The sequence below is a fragment of the Brachycentrus maculatus genome, unplaced genomic scaffold (assembly GCF_059751285.1).
Source record: "Brachycentrus maculatus isolate JH-2025_06_01 unplaced genomic scaffold, ASM5975128v1 h1tg000384l, whole genome shotgun sequence".
Lineage (NCBI taxonomy): Eukaryota > Metazoa > Arthropoda > Insecta > Trichoptera > Brachycentridae > Brachycentrus > Brachycentrus maculatus.
In genome coordinates, this window is record NW_028281133.1 from 714,989 (window position 1) to 728,722 (window position 13,734).

The window sequence follows — 13,734 nt, forward strand, 5'->3', positions numbered from 1 at the left end:
GGTTTATTTCTTTCATGGTTAGTTTCTATTCTCCGTTCATCTCTTTCACGTACGTACCAGCTACAACGCGTATCGGAGATAATTTGGCGTATACAGCTGAAGTGGGGTTGTCCTCTGTAGTTTTTGCCTTCGCACATGCCTTCCGCAATCGTTAAAAGCAGGCCTGGGTGTCTGACATTATGGCCTATCCATTTGGATCACTGTTGTGCTACTTTATTTAGTGAGTATCTAAACTCTCCAGCTCTACTTAATACCTCGTTGTCCCCTACATGTTTCGACCAATAAATCCCCATCATTCGTCTGTAGCACCACATCTTAAATGCTTCTAACCGCTTTTCTTGAATGTTTTTCCCAGATACTTTGTGGCACATTTTATAAACTTTATAAAATGAAACAATTTCGTTTTAACCACTTTTTTATTATTAGTACACTTTAACCTACCGGTTTCGACAAGAACCTTGTCATCGTCAGGGTTAATTAAATTCTAAAACATTAAAATACTCATAATTAATCACATTTCCTTACCAAAAACTTCCACACACTCCGTAAAAAATCCTAATGATTTAGGTCGAAACCGGTAGGTTAAAGTGACTAATAATAAAAAAGTAGTTTAAACAAAGTTGTTTAGTTTTATAAAGCTTCTAGCCGCCCCCATTCTGCCTAAAAAATATCATATCTCCTAAATTTGTGTTACACCAAAAGTCCATTTTCTTTTCATTTTCAAAACTTCCCGAAAAATATATAAATAAACTTACCCAGTTACGCTTATGGACTATATCTAGACTAAACAAACCAGTTTAAAAGGAATGATCCAAACTGAGTATTAAATTATTCAGTCTAAACAATAAAGTAAGTTGAGCGGGCAGAACGCATAACTCCGTAAAGTACAGGTCTCAGACAATGCGGATTAAAGCGACTGAGGATTGATCAGACTCTTGAGTCCGGGCAATAAGTCTTCCAGACCAAGCTAGAACATCACTCACGAGTGACGGTATCTGATCCAACCATATCTAGCGCGCACTTAACTTGATTTCAACAAATTCATTTATGTAACTGATTGTATTTTATTGTTCTTATTAGTAATTTCTTTTAAAATCAAGATATTTCACAAGTTTTTATGTTAAAATATTGTACATATCATTGTGCATTCAATTTTCCTATTTTTCATTTACTTTATAGTAATACTTGAAGAGCGAAGTTAAAATCAAATAAATATAACTCAAGTGTTTAAAGTGGTAACATATTTATCGTTTATTTTTATACACTTCAGTAATTATTACTCCGTTCCACTCGAGACTTTATACAATTTAAATGTGAAAGTCCTTGTATTTTTAAGTACACTCTACACTATTTGAAATGTTTGGTTAAACCCGCAACAATTTATTGAGTATCATTTAAATAGTTTTCATTCAATCATTTAAATTTTATTAGTAGGTACATATGCTTTGTACCTTAAATAACAAGGTACATATATATGTATATATATATATATATATATATATATATATATATATATATATATATATATATATATATATATATATATATATATATATTATTTTTTATTTTTTTTATTTCAATATTTAGCGACGGTTTTGAGACATATATATTTTTTTTAAAAACAAGTATTTTAATAAGATATGTAAGTGGAATGCATGGGTGAAGAACTAATATATAAGGCGAAATGATTTGTGAATAGTATACGAAAACCGAGGAAGATTTGGCATTAACAAGTGGTCACATTCTTTGGCGTAGGCAGGTCAGCAGGTATGTATGTCCACCTCCATAGGGCGTTTGGCAATTATACTGGAAGTCCCGGGTTCGATTCCCAGGGGAGTCAAAATAAATATTCATAATAATACATATTCAAAATTAATACAAAATAAAATAAATACTAAATAAAAATAATACAAAATAAACATTCATAACAATACAAATTTAAAATAAATAAATATAAATATAAACAAAATGAAATTTAACCCAAATATATAACTATTTGATGTATCTCTGGACTAGCACCTGAACGAAGAACTGATAAACTTTCCTTCATGTATTGAATGATCAAGATAACAACGATTCAGTGCCCTATGCACGATTGGGTGGGGATAACGTCAATAATGTATGAGGAGATGCAGAAAAATGAAAAGTCGAAAAATGTACCACGACAGAGTTCTTTGTCGTTCCAGCCTCACTGTCTACCCCTCCGGGGAAGCTGGGTGATTGTTAGTAATTTTTTTCATCAATTGATACTTTGTGGTAATCTCTACAAATTTTTTATTTAAAAATTACTTGGCAAATACCACTTTTTGAACGCCGTATATGAGAAGCTAAGTCTACGAGTTATGCCCTTGGGACATTGAAGAATAACCAGGGTTAAATCTTCATTTTCCAACTGTTATTCGCACGAATGGTGCATATGACACTGCATCTTCTTGATACAGTGTTATATTGATCGTAAATTACAGGATATTAAGGTGATCCATCCCGCGCTTCTGGTACCAGTCCTGGATCAAGTAGAGTGAAAAATCATTCATATTTATTTTGACCACCCTGCGAATCGAACCTGGGACGTAGAGAAAAATAGCCAACCATTTAACTACAAGGCGGATATAAAGCCATAATTTATTAGGACATGTTCGAAAAATACTAATTCATTGTGCTTGTCATTGGTGACAAATTCGAAGGTAGCGTACGAAAAACGAATGACTTGAATCCGTTTCGTTGGCGACTAGTTGACGATAGCATCATGCTAGAGCCCCCTTCCTTCCGCAGACAATAGACTCATGTTTATATATTGCAAATGTATGCAGACACGGTGCGCACTTGAGTTCACTTGACAATCCGCATTGCAGTCCTTAAGTGCACCGCCCGGTGTGAGTTTCGAGGCGATTTCATATCCCCATTCACAGGCCACGGGGGTCCGATGCGAGGAGTGTATTTCCAATTTAAACGCATATACACCTGTGCTGTGAAATGTCAACTCGTAATATCATAAATATGTCTTTGTATTCCAAAAGGGGCTAAGTCCACGTCAACAAGCGAACATTTCCATTTTTACATTTTTGACATCTCAACATAGATAATAATAATTCATTCAAACCCTTATCCGCACCCAATCGTTCATAGGGCACTGCATCATACAAACGCAGTGTTATCTTAATCGTCAACACATGAAGGAAAGGTGATCAGCCCTCCACTTCAGGTACCAGTCCAGGGTAATATGGAATGAATATTATAGTGAAAAATTCACTTATATTTTTTTGAACCCCCTGGGAATCGAACCCGGGACCTCCAGAACGGTAGCCGAGCGTGTTGACCATTACACAACGGAGGTGGACAATAAAAATAAAAATAATATTAAATTTGGATAATTTATAGCGCCATTTTAGTAAAATACTATCTCAATGAATAAGATTATGGAAATCGGGGTATTTACAGGGTTTAGGACCTTTTTATGACCCGGTTAATGACGATTCATAGGCTGGTTATATGAACACTGTACACACGTGTAACATTCACCATTCTACCTATGATTGACAACCACACTATTTAATGTTTTGGAACTCCTACATTTTTCATAAATCCCATGACGCTTTATGTTTAAGTTCATGGGTGCCATCAATGGTTGGTTTGAGAAACCTCTTATTTAGGAGAGACCTTTTGATTCTGATGTATGCAAGATCCTGACTTAATACAATGATATACTTCTTCATCTCTGTTGATATGTCAAAATGCAAACTCCTAAGTGGAGAAACACAGATTTGTGAACAAGAATTTGGACTCACCCAAGATGTTGTCAAAGTTTTTAATTCAAATACTACTATTTCTTAAATTATATTGTGAAACGTGTTTCGATGCATTTTGCATCATTTTAAAACACAGTACGGTGTTTGAAAACTATGCTGAATGGATCGAAACACTAGTCAGAATAAAATTTAACGAACAGTGGCGCTAACCAAGTGAAATTTAAATTCAAAATGGACAGATATTAACCACTTCTGTGGTCAACCTCTTGGAAAAAAGTGGGTAAAAAAAACACCATTTTTTTCTCTACCATGTTTTTTTAATCATATTTTGAAATATAATAAATCAATATAAAACATAAATAAACAATATAAGAAAGGAAAAATTAAATAAATGAAGAATGGATATATCTAGACTGGTGGGGGAATGAACCGAGCTGGATTCAGGAAAATCACTATAAAAAGTTTCGTGTACGATGTGCCCGAACTGGATTCGGGCAAATCACTGTCAGCAAAATACCTGCTCGAATTGTATTCGGGCAAATCACACAAGGGGTTAATTACTATGAAATGATTGCCAAATCAATCAATGAATTTAAATACAAACTTTTATGTTTCTTGTCGAACTGTCCGCATGCCAGGCAAAAAGCAACTTAAGCATCATAAAATTAAACAACTTTGTTTTAACCACTTTTTTGTTATGAGTACACTTTAACCAACAGGTTTCGGCAAGAACCTTGTCATCTTCAGGGTTTATTAAATTCTAAATTATTAAAATACTCATAGTTAATTACATTCCCTTAACAAAAACTTCCACACCCTCCGTACACCATATGAAAATATGATTTAAAAAATTTGATTTAAAAATTGTTATTTTAATTAATGTTATTTTTATTGTGCATTGCGAAGCGATTGTTTAATTTTATAAAGCTTATAAAATGTGCCACAAAGTATCTGCGAAAACATTCAAGAAAAAAAGCAACTTCTTCAATCCGTCCGTTCTGGAATTAGCTGCTTCTGAATGACAAGGACGCATATCAGAGAAGACTTGACGAGTAGAAATTCAAGTTTGACTAGGAGACGCGAGTCATAATGACTTAATTACAGGCTGGTATTAATTAATATTATAAAACGTTTTTTGAGTTTACTTAATGCACCCGATGAGATTTATAATTGCTCATTAACGTTTGCGCAACCTCTGTGGTCTTGACATAATAACTTTAAAAGACAGTCACATTATTTGTTGTCAAGGGTTCGATTCCTGACGCGTTGATTGCAAAATATTATAAGAAACTGACGAAAATGTACATTGTTATGGAAAACACTTGTTTTTTACCACTTGAGTTTATTTAAGACAACTATTGCCTAACTTACCCCCATTGTACAGTCACATTATTCGTTGGCAAGGGTTCGATTCCTGACGCGTTGATTGCAAAATATAATAAGAAACTGAGGAAAATGTACATTTTTAAAGAAAACACGTGTTTTTTAGCACTTGTGTTTATTTAAGACCACTAGTACCTAACTTACCCCCTCCCCCTAACATGCCCCTCTACTTATTTATAAAACAATTAATTATGTTTTAGTTTAGATTTAGACCTGAAGATAGAAACTCAGCTTCCAAAACTAGTTGTCTTAAATAAACTCAAGTGGTAAAAAAACAAGTGTTTTCCTTAATAATTTCAACATGTCTTACCACAAAGTAAATACCGAAACAATTAACGAAACTGTACATTATACAAAGTTTTTGAAAATTAGATTTTTTTGTCAATAACACTGTCTAATTTTTATATTTATTTTAATCTCTATCCATACACAATGGTGCATAGAGAACTGCATTTTTTAAAGATTCTTTTGCATTACATAGCATAAATTCAAATACATTTTTTTTTAATAAAATATAAAAATGAATACAAAAAAAGAGAATGAGTATGTATTGGCAAGGAAATCAGTCGTGCATTTCCTGTTTTGATTCAGGGTAGTATTTGGACAGAATATTTAATACCCCGCAGCTTAATTTTCTTGGAACCCGGCTAATATTTCACGTAACTGATTTTTTATTGCTTAAAACACTGTTTTTACATAGAAAAAATAAGTTTTTGTTAAAAATCAATTTCTGGTTTTGAAGAGAAAAGATTGATTAAAAGGTTATGAGTAACGAAAAATGCAGAAATACTTTCACACATATGTTCTAAAAAAATCAAATTCTATTTTATTGTATTGTTTATCACAAAAAAAAATACAGTGCGTGGAGACATGTCTGGCTCCTCGCATAGCCGGTCGCTTACTGAATTGTATGTTTGGGAGTATCACTCTGTCATTGAAACATTCTTTGCCTCTTCCATATAATACATCTCATCCGTATCGACCACTCTCATCGACCACTCTCAAGTATTTAACGCGCTTGATAATGCCAAGCTTTCCCCAGTCTTCATCTACATTTGCCTTATAAATTCGTTTTATCATTATTTTCTCACTCATTGAAATATTTGTTTCATGATGTTCATAAAGAAAACTTCATGAAACGCAATGAAAATTTCGAAACTTAGTCTCAAATACACTAATTTATCTATCTTAAAAGCGTATTAAATCACTACCCCTTGATAAAATAAATGTCGTTAGCTTTCCACCATTTATTTCCATCACATTACACCCTCATCCCTCGCTATACGCCTCTTTTATCTCCCCTCTCGACTTCGACTTTAGTCAGGAAAATTCTCGCAAGAAACCTCCTCCCCACTAACCCTTAATTATGAGAGATGCGCCCTTAATGCCCTGGAATATTTCAGTCGGGCTATATTTAACGCCGAGTCAACAGTTTTGCGAAACCGAATATAATTATGTCAAGGAGTCTTTAAATTTGAAAGATTGTACTACGAGACATGGCTTCGACCCTTAATAAAAGTGATTAGATTTAATATTACCACTGTCTTACTTTAAAACTGTATTACATAATAGACGCTAATGCGAGGGGTTGTGTTTAAGGCGATGCTTATTTAAAATAACTCTTAAAAATTATAGTATGCAGTAACAATTGAAAAAGGCATGTTGGGATGGTTTGGAGTTAATAAAGAACAGTAAAATGATTTTCTGTGGCAAATATTGTTGGAAATAAGGGTAGAGGAAGACCAATGAAATATTTATTTATTCAATACGAAATTTTGCTTAAATGTACTGAACATAAACATACTTTGTTATGCAGAATACAATGGCATATATTTATATATATATATATATATATATATATATATATATATATATATATATATATATATATATATATATATATATATATATATATATATATATATATATATATATATATATATATATATATATATTATATATGTATATCGTAGTCGTACTACAGGAGAATTTGACCAACTAAAAAAACGTAAAATGTTCAGGAGGGTCATTTAAGCCACTTTTGCTTGGCAAGAAAGTAAAAATCCATGCAGTTAGTCATTTTTAACAAGTCAATATATTATACTTCGAAGTTTAATATCCTTTGGGATTTTTTTCAGGGCAAATATTAAGCTAGTAAGATATCAAATAGTGAATGATGACGTTTTTGTAAAAAATGCACTTGGTCACTTTCTCCTGTATGACTACGATATATATATACATATAAATATTTTAAATTTATGTATTACTTAGTAAATACCACTTTTTCTTAAATGTACTGTGACACGTGTTTTGATACATTCCGCATCATTTTCAAACAACCTATGTGAAGCTAATTCTAAATTTTAGAGTTGAGAAACACATGTCACAGTAGATTTTAAGAAAAAGTGGTATTTACTATGTAATACATTAATTAAAAATGGATAGATTTTACCACAAAGTGACTGCTGAATCAATTAATGATATTACATACAAATATTTTACTTTCCCAGGGTCTCTATCTTCAAAGTTTAGGGGTCCATCTTGTGGGGTCTTGTCTTGCTACATGTTTTATCCATCGCTTATTCAGTCTTGCTTCGCGATTTTTTATTATTATACACATTTTATTATATCCTTCGGTTCATAGAATTGCATTATGCACTCGGTTTTGAACGATTTGCAATTTGCATATTATTTCGCAAGAAAGATCATAACCAGTTAGTTTACTGATCACGATCTGCCGATGCTGTAAAATGATTATTTTCATTTAAAATTATACTCAAATACTTAAAACTAAATTGTTATGTTAGAAAATTGATCAGATCAAGGGTTAACTATGTAAATAAAATTGAATTTAATAACACTATAATTTATTTCATTTCATTTTGATAAATAGAAGTTGCGATAAGGTTTTTTATAATAACTATTATAAAGTACAAAAATAATTTTTTTGACATATTTATACCATATACTTATTTGGGTGTTGCCAAATCTGGGACACTTAAGAGTTATTGTTACATTTTGACATCTCAACATCGACATCACAACATAGATGAGGAAAAATCTGGATATTTACAGGGCTTACGACCCGTCATAGACTGGTTTAAATCAACACTTTATACGCGTGAAACATTCACCATTCTATCCACGATTGACAAACACACTTCTCAATATTAATCACACGTCATTTCATGTGTGATTTCGCGGCAGTATGGTTGATTTTAGTAAGCTTTTTATTTGAGGAGACTCTTATTTTTCAGCGATAATACTTTGTCTACTTTCGAAGGTCAAATATTAACGGAATTTCTGAATAAGGATACTGAAATGTCAGCAATAAACCCAATGATTTTTTAAACGGTCATGATATTATTTTCCTAAACAAATTTATAATTTTTGCTATTTATTTATGTACATTTTATGGCAGTTATCAAACCAATGATATCTTCCTTGCCAGTAAAATACGTAAACCAAAACACTTTGATGTCTGATAGCGTTTGAATTTTTATTATTTAAATATTAATGAAAACTTGATCTATAAAAAAATTAGTACTTTTGTACTTTATTTATGGTATCATTTTACAACATTTTGAGGGTGTCCTAATACTTATTCACAAATCCAGATTTGTAAACAAGTATTTGGACACACTCAAAATGTTGTAAATAAATTAACTGGTTAAATTATAAGCTAAAATAATAAAAATGAAAATGATATTTTCTGGCGTTTCTCATGTATGTGATTATAATCCTGAATTACCTCACATACTAATAAAACAGTTTCTGCTCAGTAAAAAGCTTCTTTTCATCTCACCAATAGATGTCTCTAGTGAAGTTCTAGTGATTCAATAACAATGTTTCTGAATTGGTTCATATATATAGAACTTCCAAGAATTTGAGTAGTGTGGTTGTCAATAATCGGTGAATGTTACACGTGTGTAAAGTGATCACTTAAAACAGCCTATGACGGTAGTCAGCCCCGAAATGCCCAGACTTCCATATTCTTCTTCATCTTTGATGAGATGTCAAAAAATAATGTGGTATCATGTTTGATCAACAAATTTTAATAAACAGGTATCTTAATTGATGTTTTTGCCTATTTGAGACATAAATATTATATTTTAGTTGTGGTAAAAAATGCTTTTGATATTTTGAGACATTTTGCAAAAGTTGAGACCTTCCCGCTTTCCAATATTATTTCCTTATTAAGGATAATTGAAATTATGTATACTAAACGATCCCCGAGCAGTTTTGATTGGCCGGTCAACGTAATTAACTTTAATGCTCTCTTCCATATAAGGGTGTAATATAATGCTCTTGCTCGTGGGGAATACAGAACCAAAACAAAACAATGTCAGAATTATTATTTATTTCAAGGAAACACCACGTTGTTTTTGATATTTTTATAATTACTACAAGTGTGTAGTGCTCAAAACATTAATCATTTTATGTATATTTATTCGTTGGATACTGCATTTTTTACCCCGCGAATTACCTCACAATATTGTACAATATATATAATTAAGAAGAATTGTCGCCAAGTATGCTTGTCATGGCGCTAAGGAGGCCGATATTTATTGATATGAAGAAATGGGTAAAATATTAAAAAAGGGCTAATGCTTGATTTTCAATTAAGCCCTGGAATGCACACACACACACACACACACACATATATATATATATATATATATATATATATATATATATATATATATATATATATATATATATATATATATATATATATATATATATATATATATATATATATATATATATATATATATATATATATATATATATATATATATATATATATATATATATATATATATATATATATATATATATATATATATATATATCAAACAGGTTTGTTCGCCTCCGTAGTGTAATGGTCAGCATGCTCGGCTACCGTTCTGGAGGTCCTGGGTTCGATTCCCAGGGGGGTTTAATAAATAAATAAATAAAGTGATTTTTTCACTCTAATATTTATTCAATATTACACTGGACTGGTACCTGAAGTGGAGGGCTGATCACCTTTCCTTCATGTGTAATCGATCGAGATAACACTGCATTTATATGAAGCAGTGCCCTATGCACCATTGGGCTGCGGTAAGGGATTTAAAAAAAATATCAAACAAAAATCCACTAATTAATATATAACGTTGTACATAATAAGCAAGGTAAATAATAAATGCTAGTCCCATTAAAAAAAAACGGATGTAAAAATTGTGCTTAAAAAAAGGGGTTTAAAGCATAGTTTTTGTTTTTTTGTTATTGTAAAATTGATACCATTATGATTATATTAATAACTATTTTCCTTGGAAATTGTGTAGTAATAAAAAATGTGTAGTAATAATTTGATTTTACAATGTCTTGAATGTGCCTTGATACGCCCTTGAAAGTGGCAACGTCTTTATTAACTTGAATACACCTTTTATGAGAACACCTATCACGGAACATAACGCGTTTATTGTCCATAAATATTCACCAATAAATAAGAATTATTGCCCGAAGATGTAATTTTCTCGATATTGCTCTTGTTTTATCATTCTTATTGCTTCATATTAAATCCCACTACAATTTACGCATTTAATGATGCTGTTAGTATCAACAATGTAGTCGATTCGATTGCTACCTTTCGACAAAATACGTTTTATTAATTTTCAAAGTACACATACATTATTGTACAATTAAAATTGTAAATACACAGTATTTATAACTGAAAATTTACTATGATGTGTCCTCACTATGTTTTTCCGTATAAAAAAAAACATAAATAATATTTGTTAATTTCAATACTGCTTGATTTTATAATTGTTTCATAAATTATTTCTTCTTCATCTGTCTGCCTCCATAGTGTAATGGTCAGCACGCTCGGCTACCGTTCTGGAGGTTTCGGGTTCGATTCCCAGGGGGGTCGAGTAAATATAAGCGATTTTTTCACTGTAATATTGATTGAATATTACCCTGGACTGGTACCTAAAGCGGAGGGCTGATCACCTTTCCTTCGTGTGTAAACGATCAAGATAACACTGTGTTCACATAAAGCAGTGCCCTATGCACCATTGGGGTGCGGATAAGGGTTTTAGTATTATTATTAAATTATTTCTTCCTCATCACAAGAATTGCTATTTTTGAACCATTTTCTTATTATTTATTATCAAAGTACGCATACACTTTCGTAATTTTTTTTATTTTTAAATACAGAATATCTACATGAATGTGTCCTCACAATGCTTTCCTGTGCCACAAAAACATATAAAATACTTTTAAATTTTAGTACTTGTAAAATACATACATAGGTACTTCATAGTTTTGCGATAATTTTTTTAGTTGTTTTCTACTTCGTTACTCTTGTATCACAAGTCAAATAATAATGGATGATATGGCTGAATGAACTTATTTGGTCTAAGGTCAAGGGATCTTGCATCCCTTATGTCACTGCGACCATATTAGGTCTATTGTGACCGACCTCCCTCTGTATCATAGCTCACTCTCAAGACCTACGTGAGCTCATGTAGCTCACGAGCTGGAGTGCCTTAGGAGGGTTACTAACATTGTGGTGGGTTGTACACACTACTTAGTATTGACTTACATGCCCCGCTGACAGTGATAAGGACTTTGAAGTATTATTATTAATCATTTTTATCTTTGATGACGAAAATCTTTGCACGATTGATTAAATACGGATATGAGATTATTTAAATAAAATTCCGAATAAAAAACTAAGTATAATCAAAATGGATCACAAAATTAGTGCTTCAAATATAAATTATAAAAAAAACTATGTGTTTCTATATTAGACCTGGGAATTTTGTAGGAGCTTACAAAGTCTTAATTGTGTTTAAAGATCAATGTTAGGTGACGTGGAAATACTTTACTGTAATTGTAAAAGTAGTCTTCTTCTACTTCTACTTCATCTATTTCTACTTGGTGTAGGCCTTGTGGCCTGTTTTTAAGAGGGATTAGCCTCCTGCGATGTCGATTTCCAGCTGCCAATCCATCTTTTAGGTGGTCTGCCCGGGAGTTGTCTATGTAGGTACCTTGGGGTTGGCCGTACAGTGTAATGTGGGGGAGTCTGGATGGGTCCATTTTCCTCACATGCGCATACAATTGTCTCCTTCCTTGTCTTCCGCACCTAACGACATCTTTGATCTCCCATATTTCTCTTATCCTGGTGTTCCTTATTCTATCTAGGTAGTTTGGATTTATTAATATTTATAGTATTAATATTTTAATGTATTTTTTGTTTCAGGTTCGAGATTTGGTCGAGAGGTGCAACTGTCCGACCCAGTTCCCGATGATCAGGGTGTCGGAGGGCAAATATCGCATCGGAGATACTAAAGTTCTCATCTTCGTTAGGGTAAGTCACATCATTATTTTTAAAAAAAATGGAATTGAACCTATTTTTATTTTTATTGTCAAATACCACTTTTTCTCAAAATGTATTGTGACTCGTGTCTCAATGCATTCAACATCATCATTAAGCACCTTATGTGAACAATTTATTATTATTTATTCTTGAACTTGAATCAGTAAGGTTTTAACATACATTTTATTGTTTATTGTCGAGTCAAGAAATTAACATGACTTACATGTTAATTTCTTTAAACATATTTTCTTAAGCATTTCTATACAATAAATCGCAATTTAATTTTCTTTAAAACACAGGTAACATTTAATGTAATTGAATTTTTTGCTTATAATACCGTTTTTGTATTGAAAAATGAGTTTTTCTATGAGATAAATACATATTTTTGAAAAGAATTGTGTTATTGAAACGTAAGGAGTTAAATAATATACATATAAGATAGTTTTCTTAATTTAATATTTAAAAAAATATATATATATAAATATTCTACAAAAATGTTGCTTGGAAATGAGTACGTCCGACTTCTAGCAACGCCGTTCGCGTTCTTGATTCGAACATTTGAGATCTCAGCATTAAAGTCTAGAAATATTCTCCTATACACAGAGCTAATTTTTCATACTTTTTGGTACTCTTTTCTTCTTCATTTAGCATTTTTCTCTGTTTAAAACACATAAAACATATTTACCTGTATAAAACACACACATACCTATGTACGAATACTATAAATTTGGTACTATCAAATCGTTTAAACGAAGCTTCATACATATTCATAAGTACTAAGTATAAATATAGGGATGTTCCCAGACGAACGTATAATTGATCGATAGTCGTTTTGCGCAATAATCATGTACAAGATCGACGTAATGGATTCGTAATTCCTAGTTCCCAGCACTATACTGGTGGTCTACTAGATCTCGCATTGCGCAGGCGCAGTCCAAGCATTCTTTAAAAGCCGTAATAATGCCGCCTCGTAATTAGTAATGATAACAGTAATCAATACACACATGCGTCTTATAAACACAATGACGTATGTACCTGCTATTATGACCCTTAAAAATATGTTCAATAAAAAAAATTCATGGGTTTATTTATTTTCGCCTCCGTAGTGTAATGGTCAGAACGCTCGGCTACCGTACTGGAGGTTTCGGGTTCGATTCCCAGGGGGGGGGGCAAATAAATAATAATAAATTATATATTATAATTATAGATTATAATAATGTACCCTCGCCGAGTTTT

At 31.9% G+C, this 13,734-nt stretch overlaps 1 protein-coding gene across 1 annotated transcript in view; it reads left to right on the forward strand.

Annotated features, from left to right (window-relative positions):
• LOC148303166 (GAS2-like protein pickled eggs) overlaps positions 1-12,489 on the forward strand; it is a gene marked incomplete at its 3' end in the record, with an annotated part of 242,602 nt that extends 230,113 nt beyond the window's left edge. Inside the window, exon 5 of the mRNA XM_088270420.1 lies at positions 12,382-12,489. Coding sequence (XP_088126546.1) covers positions 12,382-12,489 — 108 coding nt within the window. The remainder of the gene's footprint in view (positions 1-12,381) is intronic.
• Positions 12,490-13,734: the final 1,245 nt, after the last annotated feature.